The following is a 26,752-nucleotide window of genomic DNA, read 5'->3' as shown; positions in this document are numbered from 1 at the left end:
TTTAACGTTCCGGAGCCAGTTGATATTTAAAAAAAGGTTTTTCCTGGAGAACCCCTTTAAACAGAGGCCAGTAACAGGATGTTATGCTAGACCTCATGCATTATTTTACATACACTGCTATTTTCCATTTAAAGTGTAGACATTTTTAGTTTGTGTGTATATATATATATATATATATATATATATATATATATATATATACACACAGTCATGGCCGTAAATGTTGGCACCCCTGAAATTTTTCTAGAAATTGAAGTATTTCTCACAGAAAAGGATTGCAGTAACACATGTTTGTGTGTATTGGAACTAAATCAAAAAAAGGGAGGAAAAAAAGGAAATTGGACATAATGTTACACGAAACTCCAAAAATGGTCTGGACAAAATTATTGGCATGCTTTCAAAATTGTGGAAAAATAAGATTGTTTCAAGCATGTGATTCTCCTTTAAACTCACCTGGGGCAAGTAACAGGTGTGGGCAATATAAAAATCACACTTGAAAGCAGATAAAAAGGAGAGAAGTTCACTTAGTCTTTGCATTGTGTGTCTGTGTAGGCCGAACACACTAAGCATTAACATCAGAAAGAGGAGAAGAGAACTGTCTGAGGACTTGAGAACCAAAATTGAGGAAAAATATCAACAATCTCAAGGTTACAAGTCCATCTCCATAGATCTAGATTTGCCTTTGTCCACAGTGCGCAACATTATCAAGAAGTTTGCAACCCATGGCACTGTAGGTAATCTCCCTGGGCTTGGATGGAAGAGAACAATTGATGAAAGGTGTCAACGCAGGATAGTCTGGATGGTGAATAAGCAGCCCCAAACAAGTTCCAAAGATATTCAAGCTGTCCTGCAGGCTCAGGGAGCATCAGTGTCAGCGTGAACTATCCGTTGACATTTAAATGAAATGAAACGCAATGGCAGGAGACCCAGGAGGACCCCACTGCTGACACTGAGACATAAAAAAGCAATATTACATTTTGCCAAAATGAACTTGAATAAGCCATAAGCCAAAATCCTTCTTGGAAAACGTCTTGTGGACAGATGAGACCAAGATAGAGCTTTTTGGTAAAGCACATCCTTCTACTGTTTACCGAAAACAGAATGAGGCCTACAAAGAAAAGAACACAGTACCTACAGTGAAATATGGTGGAGGTTCAATGTTGTTTCTGGGTTGTTTTGCTGCCTCTGGCACTTGGTGCCTTGAATGTGTGCAAGGCATCATGAAATCTGAGTATTACCAATGGATTTTGGGTCGCACTGTACAGCCCAGTGTCAGAAAGCTGGGTTTGCATCTGAGATCTTGGGTCTTCCAGCAGGACAATGACCCCAGACATACATCAAAAAGCACCCAGAAATGCATAGCAACAAAGCGCTGGAGAGTTCTGAAGTGGCCAGCAATGAGTCCAGATCTAAATCCCTTTGAACACCTGTGAGAGATCTTAAAATTGCTATTGGGAAAAGTCGCCCTTCCAATAAGAGAGACCTGGAGCAGTTTGAAAAGGAAGAGTGGTCCAACATTCCGACTGAGAGGTGTAAGAAGCGATTTGATTCGTTTTTTCCAAAGGTTGTACAACCAAATATTAAGTTAAGGGTGTCAATAATTTTGTCCAGCCCATTTTTGGAGTTTGGTGGGACATTATGTCCAATTGTTTTTTCCCCTTCCTTTTTTGGTTTAGTTCCAATACATACAAAGGGAATAAACATGTGTATAGCAAAACATGTGTTACAGCAGTCCTTTTCTGTGAGAAATGCTTCATTTTCTAGAAAAATTTCAGGGGTACCAACATTTACGCCCATGACTAAGGATATTGACTGCATATATATGTGTATGAAATAATGCCCTGATAAATAAACCATAGCATTCAAGAGTGTGCTTTTTTATTCTCATGACTTTACATAACAGTGTACTATCCAGCAATGTACACAATATAACCTGCATAGAGCCTCAATCTCAGAAAGCTTTTTCTGATCCTTCTGTAAAGAGATAACCTGATGCCTGATAACCAGGAATAAAAAATTGGCTATAAGAAATATTTTTTTAGTTATGGTCAGGAAAGGATTCATATAGCCTATATTTGTTTAGTACCAAAATACTGCTGCGTTTTAGTCATCTAAGTCCTCCTGCATATGGTTTAGATGATGCTGTTACTTTATTGAACTTACCTAATTTTTCTGAAATAGTGTATTGTGTATACAGTATTCATTCATGTATCTTAAGGTAAACATTGGGAGCAAAAAAAGAAAACAGGCATTGAGTTATGTTTAAAGTTTTCCTCATCTTCCTGAGTCTCCCTTTTGTTACATAGTTTCCTAACTAGCATGGCTCACACAATGTTTAATCTTAATGTGAGTTGGTTAAAATGCCTTCCACCCACTCAAAGTGCTGGAAATTGCATTTAGGATTTGTTTTAAAAGCACAAATTTAGTCATGGGAACTTGGTTCCTTCACCAGTTTACATTGTTGAGGATAATCCATGTTGTTGTATCTTCCTCAGTATTCCATAACATCCCTGAAGACAATTCCAGAACTATGCCGAAGATGTGATGTCCAGAACGATGATAGATCAGGTAAGCTTGGTGTTTATGAAATATGAGTCAGTAGTCAATAAAATACATACATTAGGAGCTTTCCTGATTTTATGCCTCTTTTTATATGTTTTTCATGGCATATTTAGATAACAGGCACTTGTCATATAGTAAACCCTTCATTATGGCAAAGAGCCAAGACTAGGTTCACACTGCTTTTCTAGGTCTTTTACCGGACTGTACGTTGGCAACCTGTCAATAGCAAAAAGCCAAAGTAGAGCCCAATAGACTCATTGACCACAGTCAACCATGTTTTAGAGTCCTGACCAGACAGCGGATACATTGAGAAAAGCAACCAGACATGGTTACAATTAAAGCTCTACGTCGGTTTCCCATTTTGACAGGCTGCTAACGTGTAGCCAACCTAGAGCCCAGAAATCCAGTGTGAATGTAGCTAAGAAGTTTTGATTTGTAAAGATAAGACTTCCACTGTTTGCTTAAATAAAGAGGAGTAAGTGCGCTGCTGAGCTCTGTGCTCCTTTGGCTTTGATCAACTTTGTTTGGTTCTCCTTGGAGAGCCAAAAGTCTAAACCAACATTGCTAACCCTGCTTTATTTTGGGTCATCTGAATAAAACTGTAATAAGCCAGGAGGCACAACACTCAGTCAGGAATCTTTGCTCTTTCTACACATACCAGAAATGTGAATCTACCAAGCCACTATCCATTTGGTGCTGGCTAGATTGTGGTGCATAATCTAAGGGATCCCCTGATCTTCATCATTAATCCATTGCTTTAGAAGTATTCCAGGACATGGTACCCAGAATAGTGTCAAATTGGTGCTAGTAATGTTAAAGAAGTAGTAGCATAGTTAGGAACGAAGCCAGGGATCTTCATCAGGAGAGTATTCAGGAAGCAACAGGTCAGAAGACATGATAAGAGCTGAGTGGAGAAGGACTCCTGAGGTCAGTGCCAGGAACAGAACAACTGGTATCAGATATGCAATCTTAAGAGTTGCAGAAGTAATATCAAGGATGGAGCCAAGTTTTTTTTTTCAGGCGCTAGTTTCTTTCCAAAATAAATACTTTTTGTTAAATTTTTTGGCATATTTAAATAACATTGTTTTAAATAAAGACAGGGGCAGAAGATGCACCAGATTTATTACAGTGGCGCACTCTGTGTGATAGACTTTGTTCATCTTTGTACTCCCTACTGGGATTATCTCTACAACAAGTGATTGAGGAGCCCACCCGGAGGGAGGTCATTTTGGATTTCTTATTCACAAATGGGGGTTTGGCATATGATGTTACTATAGAGGCGAAAGCTTGTAATTTAGTGATCACCTGTCAGTGTGGTTAAATATAAGAAGAGTAAAGGAGTCACACCACATAAAAACAAAAGTTTTTTAGATTTTAGAAAAACCGACTTTACAAAAATTAGATTAATCATAAATGAGTCCCTATCAGACTGGAATGGATTACATGGAGTCCAGGAGAAATGGGACTACTTAAAAGATGCATTATTGAAGACAACAGAAAATTGCATTAGACTTTTCAGTAAAAGCAGAAAAAGGAAGAGACCACTGTGGTACTGAGCAGAAGTGGCCAAAATCATAAGAAACAAAAAAGCTAACATTTAGTAATTAAAAAAACAACTGAGCATTAGGCAGAAAGAGGCCAAGCAAGTTATAACATGTTCTAAAGCGCAGGCAGAATAAAAACTAGCTCAGTCTGTAAAAAAAGGGGATAAGACATTCTTCAGATATATAAATGAAAAAAGGAAATTAAAACAAGGAATAACTAAATTAAAAACAAAGGAAGGAAGGTATGTAGAAGAGCATAAAGTGATAGCGGACTGCCTTAATGAATACTTATGTTCAGTTTTTACAGAAGAAAAAGAAGGAAAAGGACCTCAATTAGGGAGAAAGACTAATGAATCGTTTGATGCATGTGTCTTTACAGAGGAAGAGGTTCTACATTTGCTGTCTAAAGTTAAGATGAATAAGTCACAGGGGCCTGATGGGATACACCCAAAATTATTAAAAGAGCTTAGCAGTGAACTAGCAAAACCGTTAACAGATTTATTTAACCAATCACTGGTAACAGGAGTCGTCCCAGAAGATGGAAATTAGCAAATGTCGTGCCCATTCACAAGAGAGGTAGTAGGGAGGAATCAAGCAACTATAGGCCAGTAAGTCTGACATCAATATTGGAAAAATTAATGAAAACCTACTAAAGGATAGGATTGTAAAACATCTAAAATTCCATGGATTGCAAGCTGAAAAACAACATGGGTTTACTTCAGGGAGATCATGTCAAACAAATCTTATAGATTTTTTTTGATTGGGTGACTAAATTAATAGATGGCGGAGCGACAGTAGATATCTCATATCTAGATTTTAGTAAGGCTTTTGACACTGTCCCTCATAGAAGACGTATCAATAAACTACAGTTATTGAGGTTGGACTCCCATATTAAGTGGATTAGGCAGTGGCTGAGTGACAGACAACAGAGGGTTGTAGTCAATGGAGAATATTCAGAGCAAGTTCTTGTTACCAGTGGGGACCTCAGGGAAGTACTGTTGCTTTGCACTGTCTATACACAGTAGCTGTGTATGGGTAGTAGCATAACTGCATCATCCCTCGCTGATCCTGGTGCTTTCTCTCTCTAAATAGACTTAATATATGTCGTACCTTATTCCAGAGAATTGAGTACTGCATTGAGTAAAGCTATTTTGAGTAAGACTGAAAGCTCCAGGAAAAAGCCAAGAGTGCATTGCCATTTGAGAACCAACAGTAGCAGGCTATTCCAGGAGCTCTCAGTCCAGCTCTAAATAGATTTACCTGATGTTGCTTTATATAGCTTTACTAGATGCCGTACCCAATACCAGAGACAGAGAGCATCGGGAATTTGTACACAAAAGGGTAATATAGAGTAATAAAATAATAATTAAATTAAATAAATAATAAAATAAATTACAAGAAAACTTAAAATTATTTATTTGTTTTCATAATAAAGAATAAATAAATCACAGTTATACTTTAATCTCTCTCTACTGCTGATGTGCTGTACCAAGTAAGGTGTTATAATTCTTATGTCCAGTTCAGTTTAACATCTTGTGAAGCGATATTCAGACTACATGGGAAGCTGAGCTATAATAGTATGTACAGTACTTAGTTTGCAAGATAGCAGTTGTGTAATTTTATGGTTCACATAACCTGCTTTATACCGCACCCATGTTCACTGGAATTACAGACAGCTGTGTGAAGGAGCTTGAGGCCTTGCTTAGCATTCAGATGCCCCCAAGCACAAGCTATAATAGGAACTGAAGAACGAAAGTCATTACCTGAAAAACTCCTTTAAACTTTAAATGCTACTTCAGTGTAGGCAGTAGACAGAAGATATTACTGTCAGGACCGCTGCCTCTTCCACAATACTGGAGCTCAACTCCTCAAATCGCACAGTGTTTTACCAGTGGATAGGTCTCCAATGAACAAAAAACGGCCAAAGTCATTGATCATCGATGATACACAGAGAAGACCTATACAGTGTCTTTTGCTCTCTTCTTCAAGATATGGGTCAGCCGAGGACATTTATAGGGGTAAATATGTTGGCAATGAGGGATACAGTTATTATCGTTCCTTATATGATGTGCATTGAATCATTTTAATTGATTACATATTTCTTGTTTCAGTTTGTAGACTTGGATCAGAAAATGCATATTTGTATTCTTGTGATATTAGATCCGTGTACATGATGCTTGTTATGATACCAAAATTGTATATTCATCACATTGTAGCTATTATAGATATCTAACCAACTACAACACACAAAACTCTTTTTTAATGTAGGTAGGTTGAAGTCAATAGTGTGTTGCAGTATTATATAGTACTTTAAATATTTATCTTCTTGCTTTCACATGCTTCTTTTATTGGTTACTCGTAGAGTGTAAGTAAAAGGGGTATATTTTTTTCAGAACAAAACCCATACTACTTGTATATAAAAAAAAAATAAAACCTGTACTCACCTCCAGCCTTCCTGTGGTTCTGACCGTTGTCCTGCTCCAGTCCCCAGCTGCAATCATCTTCCTGAGCGAAAGTGCGACACCTGAACCCGGAGGGATATCAGGGGCCAGTGTGTCAAACTGTGGCTCATCCAGGGGTCAAGTCCTGGGGAAAAAAGTGTGGGAACTCACCCAAGATTTCCACTTAAAGGGGTACTCCGCCCCTAGACTTCTTATCCCCCATCCTTTGGATGTCTGATCGCAGGGGTCCCGCCGCTGGGGACCCCCACAATCTCCCTGCTGCACCCAGCATTCATTTAGAGCATTGGGTGCAGCGCCAGAGGCTTGAAACGGCATGACGGCCATCACGTCCCCTCCCATAGACTTGCATTGAAGGGGCATGGCCGTGATGTCACGAGCCTCTGCCTCCCTTTGCCAGTCATTCGGCACAGAGCGAAGTTCACTCCATGCATCGGATGTCTGGGGTGCCATAGCCGAGATCGCTGGGGTCCCCAGCGGCGGGACCCCCGCGTTCAGACATCTTATCCCCTATCCAAGATGGGGGATGTCTAGGGGCGGAGTACCCCTTTAAGGGCTGGTCCTGCAGGACTCCTGCTAATGGGAAATGCGTTCCTGCTGTGGAAAAAGTGCAGGAACTCCGTTCCCATGAGTTCCTGCAGGACTTGAGCCCTGGGCTCATCCAATCACTGGCCGCAGCAATGTCTCACGAGCCGCGAGGTTCTTGACAAATCGAATCACTGTAAGTTCGCTCATCTCTAGTCGCCAGCTCAAGTGACTGCAGAAGGAAGCTCTATAATCTGATGTCACTGACAGGTTAGAATCCTTCAGGCTGTAACAAGTATCTGATTTACTAAGCAACATGATAATGAAGGGGAATTATTTTGCATGCATATAATCTATATCCTCAGGACCAACACTGCAATGGTGTTGAAAAATAGTAATCATTAAAAAATTCCTACCATTTAGCTGCTATTGAGAGAGAGAAGGCGAAAATCTGTCAGATGGACTTTCTGCTCACTTCATGTTAGAGATAAGAGAGTATCTCACCAGCACAAATAGTTGAGGAGGGGGAGAAAAGCCTTGGAGGGCAGCTCATACAGGCTAGATAAAGTTGAAAAGCTCACAAATGTGCAGGAAAGAATCATATAGACTGTCTACAAGTATAAAGAGAAAAAGTAATCAATATTTACCAGCTGTACCATAATAAGTAAAAAGCAAGAATATATTTTTTCAAGAAGTCCAAAAGAAACACCATTCACAATAGCTTTTTTTTCCATGTAAAAACTTTTCCCAAACATAGATCATCAGTTTGTGATTGGTAGTACCATTAACCGCTAGAGGACACGTGACATACATGTACATTGCTGTGCCCTGGTACTTAGCACATAGCAGTGTACATCGTGAGGTTCCTTGATTACCGCATCTCCTGACATGATAATCAATCCTGCTGATGTCCGCCATTAACCCTTCAGATGCCGTGAGCAATACTGATCATGGCATCTGAAGAATATATGTGGGGCCTGAGGGTACTCATCGGACCACCCGCAGCACAATTTCAGGGTTCAGATCAGTAAAGATTGCATATTTTGTCATACACAGCATGCATTGCTATTTTTCCCATTCATTTAATGAACACCAGGACAGGACCCAACATGACTCTGTTGGGCACCATTGTTGTATAATGTTTCATAGATCCATTACAGTTTTTATTTCATTTTTCTGCTTCTATGAACACAGAAGACAAAATGGAATCTATTTTTTTTTATCTAGCATTTCTACAGGTTCAAAATATGAGGTGGCAGAAACGCCTCAGCCGATTAATTCCTACTATATTGCAGTGTCCAACTTTCCATTTCTAAGATCTTTAGATTGGAAAAAGGAGTTTTTCTTTTGAGGCTGACCACAGTTAAGCCAAAAAGATTTGGGCATCAAGAGAACTATCTAATTTGTAAATATTTTAAAGGGGGAATGATGGATGAATCAGTAATAAATGTGCACTGGAGAGTCTCAGTACAAACAAACAGCCCATTATCTCTCTCAAATATTTGGACTCTGTCTGATGCTAATTCTTCTTATCCAAATCTGTCCACTAAACCACAAGACGCACATAATCCCATCATACATAATCTTCATTTGACAGTTTTGTAGTAGAGCTCCATCTTGTGTGCAGATGAATAACATTTGCTGTCCATTCCATTCATATAAATACTTTCTCTGTTGTAGGAGTGCTACTTCTTTCTTTCCATTGCTTATAAGCGAGACACATTTACTAATGGGACATGGTTCAAACACACTGGTGAAGGTTGTTATACATTTGTGCTACAGCAGTAAGAAATAGTTAACCCCTTAAGGACCAAGAACATTTTGACCTTCAGAACCAGGCCAATTGTATTTTTTCATTTTTGTTTTTTCCTCCTCGCCATCCACAGACCCATATGAGGGTTTATTTTTTGCATGACCAATTGTACTTTGTAATGATACCTCTCATTTTACCATAAAATGTACGGCGAACCCCAAACATTTTTTTTTAGTGAGGAAATTTACATGAAACCACAATTTAGCAAATTTTGGAGGGTTTCATTTTCACGCTGTACACTTTACGGTAAAAAAAAATTCTTTATTCTGTGGGTTAATACGATTAAAATGATACCCATCTTTGCATACTTTTCTATTATTGTACAAAAATTTTTTTTTTTTTTTTTACAAAATCAGTATGTTTAAAATTGCCCTATTTTGACCACCTAAAACTTTTTCATTTTTCCATATACGTGGCTGTATGAGGGCTCATTTTTTGCATCATGATCTGTACTTTTTATCAATATCACATTTGCATATATGAAACTTTTAAATCACTTTTTATAAAAAAAAATTGGAATAAAATGTGACAAAAAAGCAGCAATTTTTTTCTTTCACGTTTACGCCATTCACCGTACGGTATCATTAACATTATATTTTGATAGTTCTGACATTTATGCACGCGGTAATACCAAATATGTTTATTAGTTATTATTTTTACGCTTTTTGGGGGTAAAATCGTAAAAGGGATGATTTACATTTTTATTGGGGGAGGGCCGTACGGCCTGACGAAGTGCCCATTTGCACGATACGGACCGTGGCCGCCGTCTGAGCTCCCCCAACACCATTTACCGCCTCCCTGCTGAAGACTCCTGAGGGTTATTCTTTCTGAAGGATCCTGCTGAAGTCTGATCGTGTGAGTGCTCCGTTTTCATTTTCTCCGTTAGGATTATATATATTTCGCTATATACGTGATGCACCACTACTGACATTGATATCGGGACTGTGTATAACTCCACTCCTGCTAGCAGCTGCTATACCAATTTTTTTGTGCAAATATTGCTACTATTTAAACAGTATTTTACCCAGTTCCAATTCTCTTCTATTTCTGCCTTTTTTCTTTCTTGGTTGTAATTTAGTTTTTCAGTTGGTTTGTAAAAGTAAGGTTTGTTGGAAACATCTCCAATAAAACTACTGGATCAAAAAAATATCTCTGTTTTCAAACTGTAATGTAGTGTTTAAAATGATGGGCATAACCCTAGTGGACTATGTGCACATTCCTCACTCATTAACATGCTGGCATAGTAGCAATCCTGGGTCATAGCTTACTGGTACCTGAACATTTTTGTGCCATCTCCCCTTGATCATTGGCTTCTTAAAACACTTGTATGTTATCCCTAAATCAATACCGCCAGAACAAGCAACAGTGAAACCTGTGTCAGGGTAGCTTGGTCTGTATTACTTTGCTTATTTATTTATAGATGTTCTTTTTCATGCCTTAATAAAGTGTCCTAGGCTTTACTGCATATCTTCCTACCTATTCTTTATAACTGTACCTTTGTATCTATCTTTGCACCAGATTATGTGGACCAGAACCTCCTTACCTGTTGTTTCTAGCTTAAGGACCTAGTGACCTGCACTTCTGTGTCTGATGCCCCTCATTTTCAACCTGAATATACAACATTTTCCACTTCTATTTCACTGCTAGGTTTAGTAGTTAAATGTTATGACTGCCTTTATTAATGTTAATCATTCCAGTGCTAACAAGAGAGAAGTGTTTAACATAGTGAATTACTGTAATCTAAATAATCAGAAACAGTCTAGACAAACATACTTCTGGCTAACTGAGAATGACAAGTGAGCAGCCTTCACATAAAAACAGCACAATATATGGACAAAAGTATTGGTACACCTACACGTTATACCTACAGGAGCTTAAAGGATCCCCCATTCTTAATCTATAGGCATTCATATGGTGTTGGTCTTCCCTTAGCAGTTATACCAGTTTTCATTCTTATAGGAAGACATTCTCATGTGTATGGGTATTTTGCCCATTCATCCAGAAAAGCATTTGTAAAGTCAAATACAGGTGGGCCTATCTTATAAACTCCATTGTAGCTCCAAAGCTGTTAAAGGGGGTTGAGGTCAATACTCTGTGGGCAGGTCAAGTTCTTCCACGTCAAACTCACCCAACCATGTCTTTATTGATGCACTGGATCACCTTCTGGAACAGAAAAGGGTCTTTCCTAAAGCTGTTCCCACAAATTTGGAAGCATAGTATTGTCAAAAAAGTCTTGCTGGCACCCTTGGCTAGCGTTTTGGGATTCTCCTTAATTTAGATCTGTAGAATATCATACATACCTTTGCCTTTCTTCAGTTGCAGGACTTTTTCTCTTTTTTGGATTGTTGTGTCCCAGCAGTCCAAGGTCATGTTTCACAGTAGCATTTACATTGTCCTGCTATGCACAGTTCCTTCCATGGCCATAGTGCTCCTTTTTTTATTTCTTCCTTTTTGTTTGTCAATCATTGACCTACTCATTATATATATATATGATAGCTAGCTTTGCTCCGGCATAATGATACACAGGTCTTTTATTCTCTGCCAGCATGGTGGACTCTCTATCAGATTGGTTCTTTCAAGTGCCTTATTTGTGTCTTTTGTTGTTTTATATTTCTACACTTACTGTATGTTAACGCAATGTTTGCTTCTTGCTATTTATGATGCTTCATGTTTTTGGGAGGGTCTTTTAAGAGGGTTGTCATACAACCCCTTAATGGTTGAGTGACTGTGGGTCCTTCATCACATTGAATTAATTCTCCAGAGGCAGCAGTTGGGATGTGACTTATAGTGAAGACTGTGACCCAGCAAACATAAGTAAGGGCATTTGTGCACGGGCGAGACTTCTCTGATAACGGGTGCTGATCAGTGAGATCATTGTTTGTTTACAAAGCCTGTACAAGGCTCAGTCAATCTTGTGCCCAGGCCACATGAACGATCACTGAATCATTTGTGTGATCCTTTAAATTCATTGTTATTTGTCTGCACATCCCCTGTATATACAGCGCGGTGTGCGGCTGATAACAGGAATGTAAATGGTTGCACAAAAGATTCAATCAGCCAACAAACAAGCATTTACCTGATATTCAGCTCATGTAAAACTAAGAAAAGTCTGAATTTGTCAGTAAACAGCAAGAAAACATAGGAATCTACAAGGAAATACAATTGACAAACCTACTAAAGCATATTAATGAGATCTTGCTTAGAGACAAAGCTTGGTCAATCACATTAGGTAGGATTCATCTCAACCCTCTAAACAAACAAAGAAGTAAATAAACAGTAGCACAAAAAAGTTTGGATAGTTGAGAGCCCAGTTATAAGCCAGAACAGCAGATCTATGTCTGCAAGGCTGACAAGAAGCTGAAAGTGTAGCCGAGTCTTCCCTGCTGGTCAGACCATTGTGCAGAAAGAAGTGTTTTCATAAGGCTTAGACAGAATTCATTTCCATTCGCTGCCTTTAATGGTTCCTGTCAGAATGAAACAGCTGGGGAGCATATGGTATTCATTTCCCTGTATTACTTGAAAAAAATTTCACATGTAAATAGAACTTACATAAAAATAAAGACCATGAACCCAGAATCTTATATAAGACATGAATAAATGGGCACAATGGTGACTCTGTACTGGACAAACTGGGATTTCCGTTATTTCAAGATAACATGAAGCTTAGGCTTTGCGGGCGGTTGTGTAGATCTTACCCAAAGTTTCAAGTTACTTTAATTTCTTCTTCCACTTCCTGGACTGTAATACTGGTGGGGACTGATATTGCCTATATGTATTATAAAGGGAACTGTATGATGTCTACTGTAGCTCATAATTGGCATGATGATGAAGAAAGGTGGCTGCAAGTAAAGGTTTGGGCTTTGAGAATATCTTACACCTAGAGGGTATAAAAGTATTGTCAAGTTATGGCGACTGCAGAAGAATAGAGAGACAAGACAGGACTCACCAATAAGTGGGGTACTTTATTCTAGGGTTGAGCACGAATATTCAAAATGTGAATTTTTACCGCGAATATCGGCACTTCGCGATTTCGCGAATATTTTAGAATATAGCGCTATATTTTCATAATGATGAATATTCGTTTTTTTTTCTTCACAGTACACATCACAACAATGATGTGTACTGTGTAAAAAAAAAAGTGATCATCCATCCCTGCTTCCAGCTTGTGGTCCAAAGAAGGCTCCAATATTATTTACTGTTTCAGTCGGTGTGGAGCGTGAATATTTCCTATATGCGAATTCCTATATTCGTCCATATATTCACGAAATATCGCTAATTCGAATATGGCCCCTGCCGATGCATCTCCCACTGTCTGTCTGACTCCCTGACCTGCCGCTGTATGTTTGCAACTGAAGAATAAAGTAGCCCACTTATTGGTAAGTGCCGTCTTGTCTCTCCGTTCTTCTGCATTCAAGTTCTTACATTCACCTGACTGAGCACCATCTCTTAGGGGACAGTTGTGGTGTTGGAGCGTGGTATCCTAACCATATTTTGGATTCTGCAGCAGTGCCGGTGGCTGCTTTCTTCTTTATGCAAGTTATGGCCACTACAAACAGCTACTAAATGTCCACAACAACAGTACCACACAGAATTCAGTTCAGGTACACTATGTATTTGGTGGGTAAACCAAGAGAACTTACATGCATGTACTACCTCTGGTCTTTTGGTATGGCATATATATTGGTAAAATGCATTAATTGTCATTTTATAACAGTAGTATTGGAATGATTCTCTTCTGAGTATTCTGAATAGATAGAGTTGTAGTAGTTGTAGAGTTGTGTGAAATCTTTGAAAGGAGTTCAGACCATAGGTCATCCAAAATGCATGAAAAGCTGCAAGGCAAATAGAAGGAATTGATTTACATGAATTACAGAACATTTTTTCACTCTTAGTTTTGTAGTCCCCTCAGGTGCATTTAATGATGAGACACCTATCAAAGGAATGAAAAATGTCTTAAGGTTCCCATACACTTTTATTCAGCCGACTGCTATCTCTCCCAGTCTCCTCATATACATGAATGTCCAGGATGGCAGTGGCTTATCTCTGAGAACTAAAGGGCTGCGTAGCTGACACGGAACCTGCCCAATTTTTCTTTCTCCTGACATGATCTGTGAGGGAAGAGTCAAGAGCTTCTAACACACAATATGGGAATCTGCTGAACTCATCCAAGTTAGCAGGTTAAGCTGAATTTTGACTAAAGTACATGTATGTCCTAGATTTAAATAGTAAACATGATGTAACATAGATTTAGGTTATTTTTCTATAAAGTGTATATTAGTGTATTGTGTCATTGTGTAGCTGTGAAGAGTCTGTGAAATCACAGAGGTATCCGAGGCCCTATAGTTTCCAGCCTAGATTGTAGCTTAACTTATGATCTCAACTACTAGTTTTATCAGACCTGTTGATCTTACCATACATATTCTATGGATTTCCTCTTTTATGGTGTCTTACAATCCCATGCATTGAGAGCTGTTACAAACTTACCTAAGCAAGGTCGGATCCTCACCGTTCAGAAAGTGATGTCCCATCACTTTCACGTATAAGAAAACTCCCTTTAAAAATAAATAATTTAAATAAACAACAATGTTTTAAGCTACATTACTCTAGCAGTGTTTCAGTTCTGAGTGTAGATGTGGGTATGTCCCTTTGTAATAGAAGTATGGCTTACTGTATCTTTAACTAGGTTTTCTTGCAAACAAAACCATATGTGGTTTGTCATTCATTAAAATGCTTGAAATGGTTTAGTCAGTTTCAATGAACCAAACATTTTCCCATTTACAAGTGAAATTTAACTTCAAATTCCTAAAATATTCTGGTAATGATCTGAGAGGCAGGTGCACTGCAGCCAGCAACAAGTAGACTTACAAATGTCTCCCTATAAAGAAATGGCTGAAATAGAATAAAAAAGAGAGATGTGCTCCTAGTAAAATATTGCATTGGTAAGATAGCGTGTGCAAGGTTAATTGCACCTTACGGCGTAACACCTTCTGGTGCATGTAGACTCGCTCGTAGTCCGTAGGTTGTCAGGGGTGGCTGCCTCGGCGTCCTTCACCATAACCTCCGAGGGACGGTGCAGTATAGAAACAAGTGAAAAAATAAAAAGCTGGACGTTTTCGAATGGTGCCTGCCCCAATAAGTAATATATTCCAAAGTTTGCTGAACAATTGGCATTTATTTGGGTAAATTGCAGCACAGTCGTTTCGAACCCAGGCTGGGGTTCTTCCTCAGGCAGTAGATATTTCCAGACACGGAGCGCACCAACTTAAATATGCATGGACATTCAAATGCTACTGGGTCACAAGCAAAAAGTTTAAAAATTAAGATAAAATACAAGTTATGTATAACATAAAATTGTAATAGTTCTCATTTCTTTAAAACCAAAAAGATGTAAATTTTTTATTAGAAAGAAGAATACACTTCGGGGTGCCTTTACTGTTTCATTCTGCAGCACTGCAGGTCTCCGTAAGGGAACCTCTGCTGCAGTGATGTAAGAATGCGCATAGTATTATTTCTAATTTCTTTAGAATAGTAAGTGGTATTATTTGCTTATATTTTAAAGAAGAAACAAAAATAATTTTATTCTGCAGCGCTGGAGACCTCCGCCGGGAAGTCCACGTTGCAGTAATATGAAGATGTGCATCATTTTGGTTATGGTCTCTTTGAGGCAATAATGGGTATTATGGTTTCTTTGTAATGATACAGGGAATTCATTGGGGACACTTCTATTATTTAATCCGGCATATATCGCAGCGCTGGAGCACTTCACACCGGAACCCACGCTTTGCTAAACTTATCTTAGTCCCTTCTTCTAAATATAAGCAAATAATACCGCCTATTATTATAAAGAAATTAGAAATAATACTATGCGCATTCTTACGTCACTGCAGACCTGCAGCGCTGCAGAATGAAACAGTAAAGACACCCCGAAGTGTATTCTTCTTTCTAATAAAAAAATTAACATATCTTTGGTTTTAAAGAATTGAGAACTATTACAATTTTATGTTATATATAACTTTGTATTTTATCTTATTTTTTTTTACTTTTTACTTGTGACCCTGTAGCATTTGAATGTCCATGCATATTTAAGTTGGAGCGCCCCGCATCTGGAAATATTGACTGCCTTAGGAAGAACCCGGCCCAGGTTTGAAATGACTGTGTTGCATTTTACCCAAATAAATGCCAGTTGTTCTATAAAGAAATAGGTTGATGCAATGTGATGCAATGTAACTCTGACATGCCATATACAATAAGGTGCCACTTGAGTTATATGTCTTGTTGGCAGTCAATAGGAACAGGGTATCTTTGTCTTGCACATATTTAAAAAAAAAATCTAATTAGTAAAACACTGAGATCTTGATACTCAAGGATCTTTTTTGTATATTCCTTGAGCTTTAGTTATACCAGTGCTGGGCACTCAAGGATTTTGCCCCAGTTCCCAGGCTTCACATGAAAAGCTTTAATAGCAATCAGAATAAGCACTACTTTACTGTCCTTAGTCATTATGTGGCAAAGGCAGGCAGTAGGGGGCATTCTTATGATGGTAGAATGAGGCCAGTAAACATACATGTCTTCTCTGTTCTTAAAGTAATACAAATTGTGTATTTGTGGATGTGAACATCTCCTTCATAGGCTGTATTGTATTTTTGTGTCATTGTAAGATTAGATTTACACATAGAAGCAACTTTCACTACTCTTCAAGTCTGTTCCATTCATGTGAATGGGGTTTTCTCCTTGGGAAGCATATGGATTTCAGCAAACAGTTGCAGAAATGTCCACATGGGAATATCCCCTAAAAGACAAGTTTCTAGCTAGTACAGTCAGCCATCAGGCACCTTTATTTTTAATGTCTGTTTCTTCTATGGACAAACTTTTCATAGAAAATGGCACCCCTAGCTATTCTTATCCTCCTTTTACAGCTTTGTGAACATATTTTGAAACATTAGTAATTTAAGATGATTGTAGAACAAAGACTTAAATGGGCACTGTCAGATTCAAAAACATGTTATATGTTGTACATCTTGGCAAAACATTAACCTTTCTAATATACTTCATAAGAAAAATGTATTTCCTTTTTATAGAAATCTTGGCTTATAAAATCATGGCTTTTTGAAGGTGGGCTAGCACTCTCTTGTCTGATAGTACTCATCTGTGCTCTCTCCTGTCTGATAGCACTCCTCTGTGGTCTCTCCTGTCTGATAGTACTCCTCTGTGCTCTCTCCTGTCTGATAGTACTCCTCTGTGCTCTCTCCTGTCTGATAGCACTCCTCTGTGCTCTCTCCTGTCTGATAGGACTCCTCTGTACTCTCTCCTGTCTGATAGCACTCCTCTGTGCTCTCTCCTGTCTGACAGGACTTCTCAGTGCTCTCTCCTGTCTGATAGGACTCCTCTGTGCTCTCTCCTGTCTGATAGTACTCCTCTGTGCTCTCTCCTTGTCTTGAGCACAGAGGAGTCCTATCAGACAGGAGAGAGAACACATAGGAGTACTTTCAGACAGGAGAGAGCACAGAGGAGTTTTATCAGACAGAAGAGAGTACAGAGGAGTACTATCAGTCAGGAGAGCGCACAGAGAAGTCCTATCACACAGGAGAGAGCCCAGAGGAGTCCTATCAGACAGGCGAGAGCACAGAGGAGTCCTATCAGACAGGAGAGAGCACAGAGGAGTCCTATCAGGAGAGAGCACAGAGGAGTCCTATCAGACAGGAGAGAACACATAGGAGTACTATCAGACAGGAGAGAGCACAGAGGAGTTTTATCAGACAGAAGAGAGTACAGAGGAGTACTATCAGTCAGGAGAGCGCACAGAGAAGTCCTATCAGACAGGAGAGAGCCCAGAGGAGTACTATCAGACAGGCGAGAGCACAGAGGAGTACTATCAGACAGGCAAGAGCACAGAGGAGTACTATCAGATCGGAGAGAGCACAGAGGAGTACTATCAGACAGGAGAGAGCACAGAGAAGTACTATCAGACAGGAGAGAGCACAGAGGAGTCCTATCAGATAGGGGAGAGCACAGAGGAGTGCTATCAGATAGGAGAGAGCACAGAGGAGTACTACCAGACAGGAGAGAGCACAGAGGAGTACTATCAGACAGGAGAGAGCACAGAGGAGTGCTATCAGACAGGAGAGAGCACAGAGGAGTGCTATCAGATAGGGGAGAGCACAGAGGAGTACTATCAGATAGGGGAGAGCACAGAGGAGTGCTATCAGACAGGCGAGAGCACAGAGGAGTCCTATCAGACAGGAGAGAGCACAGAGGAGTACTATCAGACAGGAGAGAGCACGGGGGGAGTGCTAGCCCACCCTCACTTACTGGATTTTGTCCATGCCTGTGCTTCAGCTTGGACAAAGCCATGATTTTATAAGCCATGATTTCTATAAAAAGGAAATACATTTTTCTTATGGAGTATATTAGAAAGGTTCATGTTTTGCCAAGATGCACAACATATAAAAAGTTTTTGAATCTGATAGTGCCCATTTAAAAATTAAAAACTTTAAAAGTGCAGAAAAATATGTTTTTTTTTGTATGTGGTTTATGCTGGGGATCTGAGTTGTTCTTTTGAACAAAGCTTATTTAAAACACAAACTTGTTTCTGATTGTGTTCTCTTATGAAAACTAAGATACCAGGGCTGTAGGAAGCTATGGCTGGGCCCCGAGCCTTTTAGGCATTTGGGCCCCCTCTAGCACTTCAGTGCACATATTACTAGTGTGAAGAGTGAAAACTGCCTTTAACCATTGGACCCTTGGGTGCAGGTCCAATTGTACTTTGCACCGTAGCAATACATGTACATAAATACAGCACACCAGCAGGGAATAGACTTTTCCTTATAGACTTTTCCTAACAGTGCTTTCACAAAAACAACTGACAGGACTCACACCCTTTGGGATCCCTTGGCTTCAGACTATTCTGCCTTATAGATAAGACTTACTTGATATTCGCGGGTTCAGCTGTAGGCAGTGCAGAGTTAGCAGTTGCAATAAGGCCTAACATTTAAAGACTCCTCTGGTATATAAAAAGGCACCAGTATGACATGATATCATAGTATTGAATGGTAATATTTATCCTAGTGCGGACCACCAGCTGGCATAGGGAGTCTTATCTAGCAGGTAATGCTCAACATTTGCACACATGATATATTGGTGTCATAGTGTACATAGTAGGTGTGAAGTTCTGGGAATCTTGAAGTTACATAACCTCATACAGTACTGCTTCTTGGTGGACAGTATGAGTTTCACTGGACAGAACTGATTTTCTGTGCTTTTTTGACTCTTTCCGATATGTCCTCAATTTGCTATAGATAAAGTTCAAGTCGATAGTGGGTGTTAGCAGGGCTGAACCTCAGCTTATGTATTTGGGACAAGCTTGTTCTGATAAGAGTCGCCCTTTTCACATGTCTTCATGAGGTGAAGCTCTAGTACAAAGTAACTAGTAACGTGTTTCAAATTTCAGTCCTCGAGATAGTGGTTGCTTTGTAAACTGCTCCTGTAGCACAGATCAGCTGTCTGTGAACCTAAAAAAAAATTGTTATGCTAAAAAGTAGTAGTTAGTGGATTCCATGAGGTTTCTTTAAATTTAAAATTCCTAACTTCACATTTAATGTTAATATAAATCTAAAAAATGTTGATTGTTCACTGAAAATAATATTCCTAAAAAACATTACATTCCTAAAAAATGTTTATATAACACAAAAAATATTTTTTATTCCTAAAAATGATTATATGCTGGAAGGTTGTATACAGTAGATTTCTTGTTCTTGTCTGCTGGAATAATGACTGCTTTGATCATGAAAACAGACAGAAATATGATCACCTTCATGGGTGAATATGTCAAGGGTTCAAAGTAGATATATACCAAGAATATATAATTTTTTTTTGCTGCTTTTTTTTTACTTCATTATATGACAAACTTTATAATTGTGTATGAAGAAGAATGACCCAGCAACCCAGCAGTCATTTGGTGTGGTATGGCTTCCCCGCAGCAGAACATATCCAGTTACAAGTTATAGACGTAAATAAGCTTATTAAGTACTTTCTTCCCAAATGAGTCACATATTGCTGTCTCTGCTAGTGGCCACAGTGTTAAGACCAGAGAGACGGGATATTGTTGTGCTGTAGTCTAAGATATTTACTTTAATGATTTTAAAACTAGCTAAGACAAGAGTAACCATAGACTAAGAAGACATGATTTAGGCTAGGTTCTCACTACATTTAGGACTTTGCCAACATTCAGCAGGCAAAATTCTGCCTGTGGTCAGCACTGCCAAAACTATCAGCAGTAGGACCATGCGGAGGTGCGCAGTTCTGTGGAATTCTGCCCAGAGAATAAACATGTTGAATATTTGAGGGGACATCCTTTAAACTGACAGAATTCCGCTGCAAAAATTCTACAGTGTGCACAGAGCAGAAAAATCCCATTGAAAACAGTGTGACTCTGCTGCAAGCAGAATTCCGCCAGATGAATGTTCCCAGTGTGGATGAGCCCTTAGAAATGTTTTCCACTTGACTTGACTTAAAAATAGAGGCCCATATATGCCATGCAACCAAGCAAGCCATTTTTTTATTCTGTGCAGAATCCACATTTAAATACCAGCTTATGCAATATGACATAGCTTCATAACATAAATTGACTACTAGATTTTAATGTCCACATTTTAATGTCCTTATGCCTTAAAACCCTATGGAATTCTGCAGTCAGTTGCCTATATTATGACTGTTTAACATCCATCTGAAACCATTCTTAGTACTAAACTGACAGTAATCCTTTTGAAATCACAATACAGGAATCTCCTCCAAGGTTATATTCAGACATCGTATTTTGGTAAGGGTTTTTACAAAGAAACCATGAGTAGATCCGACCCACAAAAAAAAAAAAAGAAAAAAAACTATTTCGTAAAGATGTGTACCTTGTTTTGTACTTTGGAAATATACTGACCAAAATACTACACATGAACTCAGTGTCCTTTGACTATTAATATTTGCACAGTGCTGCATATGATAAAATGACCATAGCGAACGTTAATAAATCATTGTAAGAAAAATTTGAAAAAAAATCAATGTTTCTTATGTGTTAGGAACTTACCTAGACACGTTCTAGTGGTGTCCTAGGTCTTCTCTGTATGGCATTGTTCAGTTACTATGGCTGCCAGCCATAGGTTAGCCTATATAAGGCAGTTCAGTTGCTGGGCCAATCAAGCGTGGCTCTGATGATCCATCCTGTCTGACAGCGCCAGATTCTACTGCTGGCCACAGTCTATTGTGAGTGGAGTTTCTGCCATCACATGTATTCCTAAAGGCCTACTGCTGTTTGCCTGGACCTCTGACCTCTTCCGGTTCCTTGACTTCTGCCTCTGGATTCTGATTTGCACTTGATGAGATCTCCGGCTTGTTTTCTGGTACTGCTTTAGTTTCTGTATTGGTATTGACGCTGTGCTCTGTTTCTGCCCCCTAGTCTCTGCTTATTCTCTGCACTTTTGTGCTGTTGCTGACCTTGCTACATTTTGGTTTTCCTTATGCACTTAGCCTGTTTAGGGAATGTCACCCAGTTGGGGGTCACTAGTTAAGGCGAATAATCTAAGTAGGTAGGAGAAGTGGGTTGGGTACACCTTAGGGCTTCACTGTTTCACATGAGAAACCTTGGCGTGGTGTGCGGGCTCAGGTATGTCCTTCATATAAGGATATACTGGCTAATGTCTCATTTTTACATCAGTTTTGAGGATTAGCTAATATCATTGTATATATTCACCACAGGATTGAAACCCCACTCTTGTCTGTAGGTGCGGGTCCTCTACCCCATTGTATGTGTGCACAATTGCACTTGGGGTTGAGCACCTGTTATCACCTTGAGACTACGTTGTTTTGTTTTTCGGCTTCACTGTTTCACCTACTCATAACAATATTATACAATATTTTATGATAACACATACAAATATAGATTACTTTGCTCCAATGTATTTAAAATAAAAAATGAAGCATCTTTGTAAGTCATCCTGTTTAACAATTTCCTACCATTTTCTATTGATAGATGAAATGCAAATCAGTGTGTTCCCATTGTAAGGCCTTGTTCACACCACAATTTTTGCCTCAGAGACACAGATATGTCTACGAAATGTTAAAATGACATGCCAACGAGTCCATGCTTGGACAGGCTTGGGCCCAATTCATTTTAATGGCCCTAGTGTAGTCAGCAAGTGTCTACGTTCAGATCATTTGTAGAATTTTGGCTCTGACCGCTTGTTGCACTTTTAAGTAGGGATCGACCGATTATCGGTATGGCCGATATTATCGGCCGATAATCACGATTTTGGGCATTATCGGTATCGGCAATTATCTTGCCGATAAGCCGATAATGCCCCGCCCCCCGCACCGCCCCCACCGCACCGCGACCACCACCCACTCGACCCGCTGCACCGCACCTCCGACCCACCGCACCGCGTTGCACCCCCCACCGTGATGCTAGGCGGTATACCGGTATGGATTTTTTCCCATACCGCTATACCGGTCGGGCCCCTCCCCCACCCTCCGAGTGAATAAAAAAATTAAACTTACCCGTAATGGGGGTGGTCCAGGCCATCCTTCCTTCATGTAGTGTCCGGGGGCGTTCCGGGTGGAGGGTGGTCCGGGCTGTCCTTCTTCTCCCACGGTCTTCTTCTCCACTCCGGGCAGGCTCCGGCCTAGTACGCTGCATAGACGCCGCTACGCCGTGACGTCAGGTGCGTCGCTGCGCACGGGCGTCACTGCGCAGCGACGTCTATGCAGCGTACTAGGCCGGAGCCTGCCCGGAGTGGAGAAGAGGACCGCCGGAGAAGAAGGACAGCCCGGACCGGACCACCCTCCACCCGGAACGCCCCCGAACACTACATGAACGATGGATGGATGGCCCGGACCACCCTGACAGGTAGGGGGAGAGAAGCGGGTGGCGGCGGCGGTCTATGGCCCCGCAAAAGCCACAGCAGATCATTGATTTAAAGCGCCCGCTTTAAATCAATGATCTGCAGCGGTGTCGCAGGGGGTTAAATAGCCGATAACTTATACCGGAATATCGGTATAAGTTATCAGCTATCGGCCCTAACCTGCACCGATTATCGGTATCGGCCCTAAAAAACCGATATCGGTCGATCCCTACTTTTAAGTCTTAGACAAAACTCAGATGTGTTGGGAAAATGACCTGAACAGAATCACTGGCTATGCTTAAGCCATTGAAATGAATGGCGCCCAAGCCTGTCTGAGCACAGACACGTTTGCATGTCATTTGGCATTTTTCCCACAAATCGTGGTATAAACCTAGCCTAACAGATGACAAACAAGCTATGTAGTTTGATCCTGCAGTAATGCTTCCTGTGGACATTAAACTTCTTCTTGTTAACCTATTTATGTTATTACTATATTATTACTATGTGTTTTTTTTTTTTGTTCACATCATAGTAGTGTGACTGGTGATCCCAGCTGTATATTTTCAAACTTTTATATTTCTGGTGTAATTGAGGGTGAGGCTGTTCAGCTGCAAGCCCTAGTACTACATAAACATTGTCTGCTGGAAAGGTATCAATGTTTATATAAAATAAAATTATTAGTAATAGAAATAAACAATGTAGAATTAAGCTGTTGTGTTTTTGTTTCCCTAATGTTTCCGTGATGCAGTACAAGACTATTCAGGAAAGCTTTCCATGTTAAACTCCTTATATGGGAAGCATTGGTCCTGAGTACTGAATGTTGGGCCAGACAGAAAATGCTCTGAATGGCCCTAAGTTAAAATGAGCCACTTAAGAATATGTAGTTCCCAAAAATATGTACCGTATATCTATATTTGAAAACCAGACATAATGATAATAACTGATCCGTATAAGCAAATTGAATCTCTTTATGTTAGTCGGCATAGAAGATCCTGGCTACTAATCATTTGTTTAAATGATTCTTGTCATGTAAAAAAAAAAAAAAACTTTTTATATGTTGTAGAGACATATCAGATGCTTGAATTGGTCAGGGTCTGAGTGTCCCAACCCCAACCGATCACAAGAATGAGCCTAAAGAATATAAAAATTTTAGGTATCCTTTAACTGTAATTTAAAACCACTTTCGACTTGTCAGGGTTATAGAGTTGTAAGACCCCCACCAATTGCTGAAATGAAGGGGACAGAAGTGCTCAGCCCCTTCGGCTTTGAATGACTTTTCTCAAGACTCCTCAGAGATGTCAGGTGAGCAGTGTACATATTCATAGTCCATAAACCATGCTGCTTGAGTCTATGAAAATGGGCACTGCATCTAGGAGCCAAGGCAAATGGAAGGGAAGAAGCAGCTCGGGACCACGCCAGTGACTTGTTGTTTAAGCAGCATGAAAAGTGAGGATAGGTTCCCTTTAATAAGGTGGGACTCAAGAGGAGTATGTAAGGGTAATTGTATTGGCAGATAATATTGTTTTCTTTAGAACAGTGTAAAACATTGTATACTCTCATTGTCAAGGATTTCTAGAAACGATGACCTACAAAATAGATTATAAAAGTTATTTGGAGGAAATTTGGTAAATAACTATATTCCTCCTTGAATTTCCACATATACAAATACTGCATACATTACTTATATACTACTTAAGGTGCACTTACTACTACAGAATACCTACTGTATGTCATTACAGTGTCATTTTAGTGACCGATCAGACTTAATCTTACTTTCTAAGCCACTGAATTATATTTTACAAAGTGGAACATATGACTTTTGACCATCTCTATAGGTTTAGGCTTCTGGAATTTACTGCCCAACTCCGTTAGCACATTTTGTTTCCTTAGGAGACATTGGCCTGACAGTGCAGGAATGGATTTGCGAGGTATAGCGTATCAGCCTGGGATCTTCAGCTATGAGCTACAGTCATTTGTCTAAAAAATATTAGTCAGTTATTATGTATAGCCAGTGGAAAAGTTCAATCTGCCCAGTTCTTGGCAATGATATTAACATGTTTATGAGTTTAAACCTTTCAAGAGTCTTCTACTATTTTTTTATAACTCGGAATACTATATTTTAGGAGCCTACTTTTTCAGAAGACAAACACTACCTTAATGTCATCTTTACTGCCATATATATTATAACATCAGTACAAAATGAATACCAAATCAACAGACAATGTAGACATTTTAATTCTGATATTTCATTTTTCTAGACAAGTACTTTAGCATTGCTACTCCTTCCTTTTAAGGTTGTGATGAGCCAGTTGAAACACAAAGCATCCAAAAAAATAAAAAAACACTGCATTTTTTCCCAATTAAATTGCATTGATTTTAATGGGAACATCTCTAATTCAGTTTTTTTCAGTTTTTTTTTAAATTTGACACCCTTTAGGTCTGTTTACAGAACAAACAGCTGGTTTCCAAATTGCATATAAACATTTGCTGTAGGAAAAAAAAACAGATGAAAAAAAGTTACAAAAATGTAAAAAGGCTGAAGAAACAAAACACCTGAAAGTTTGTAAAAACAGATGAAAAAAAGAGTCTTAAAATACCTTGTGTACACAAATCCAAAGGGACTAACTAGGGAGCAGGGAAGAGGAGCTTGCTGATGAGAGAAGCCTAGTGAATTCTCATTCACAACTCAGCACATAATGCTGCTCTTTTCCTGCTGTAGATTTTATCACTGACTGCTGCCATTCAGAGTCAAGCATGATTTATTGTTGGGGAAGGATAGTTTAGAAGAAAAAACATGTAGTGTGTGCTGCTGACTGTTTACAACAACACAGCATGCACACAGATAGTGAAAACAGTTGGCTGGCAGCCACTACACAGAGCTGCACAGACTTCTGGGAGTTATAGTCTGGGCTGCAAGCAAGGAAAAAGCAGACACAAGAGCTGCCAAAACCACATATATAACTACAGGGAACATAGAACAGGTATTGTGTTGGCTTTGGGGCATTTTTATGAGACATGAGAGCTGCGCAAAATCTTCAGCACATGCGCTCTGCATACAGAGCGCAGCGCTCAGGGGGCATGTGACTCCACGTCACTAGGACGTGGAGTTGAAAAAAATGCATATGCGAATAAGGGGGGCAGGCTTAGGCACCTTCCGCCAGGGCCCAAAGTATGACTGCTGGCGGGAGACACGGCTGCAGAGCGCAACTAAGGGGGTGAATTACGGGACTTTTCAAGACAAAAACTCGGTAGCAACCCAACAAAAAAATGTAAGTGACCCCTGTATGGACTCCTGTTCACCTACACTATAACCCAGTGTATTAGGTTTAGTGTGGGTGAACTTGCTGACAGTTTTCCTTTAAAGCATTTTCTGCAGCAGAAGATCTTCAGAAAGCCACAGGGAAATCCACATTAGCTAATCCACACCAAATTTCAAAACTTTTATTGCAAATTTCCGCTTTTGCAGATAATGCGTCAACACATGTTAACAATTGCTGCAGTGGTTACATGTCGACGAAGCATGCCATCATGGGTCCAGGGTCAGATTTGTAGTAGAATTATCCGCACCCATTTGGAGATTTGTAGTAGAATTATCCGCACCCATTTGGACATATTCTAAAGCTATTTCACCATATAAAAGAAATTACACATACCATTGAGCTATACATAATAAATGAGAGGAAAGATGGGAACATTTTTTTCCTACTGAAGCAGCAAAAAAAAGAAAAAAACGCACAAGGTCAGGAGTTCAGAAGTCAGGAAACAATCAATTATGGGTCATTACCTGCAGCTTATAGTCCCGTATATCACACATGTCAATGCAAACTGCTGCCACCTGCTATACCATACCCACAGCATGTGAATACACTCCAGAGATTAGGTTTGTTCACAGAGTAGAAATACTAATGGGATGCAAATAGCTAAAATGTTTATGAGAAATCATCACTACTTAACATGTAAAAT

The 26,752-nt window shown here is 39.5% G+C and overlaps 1 protein-coding gene across 5 annotated transcripts in view; it reads left to right on the top strand.

The window, feature by feature from the left end:
- Nucleotides 1-26,752, top strand: part of SNCAIP (synuclein alpha interacting protein) — a 266,108-nt gene that overhangs the window by 149,666 nt on the left and 89,690 nt on the right. For all 5 annotated transcript variants that reach the window (XM_056537348.1, XM_056537346.1, XM_056537347.1 and 2 more), the window contains one exon: nucleotides 2,496-2,568. In XM_056537348.1, the coding sequence (XP_056393323.1) occupies nucleotides 2,496-2,568 (73 nt within the window). The remainder of the gene's footprint in view (nucleotides 1-2,495; nucleotides 2,569-26,752) is intronic.

The sequence above is a fragment of the Hyla sarda genome, chromosome 1 (assembly GCF_029499605.1).
Source record: "Hyla sarda isolate aHylSar1 chromosome 1, aHylSar1.hap1, whole genome shotgun sequence".
NCBI lineage: Eukaryota > Metazoa > Chordata > Amphibia > Anura > Hylidae > Hyla > Hyla sarda.
The sequence above is the reverse complement of the archived record's forward strand: the minus strand, read 5'-3'. Positions and strand labels throughout refer to the sequence as shown.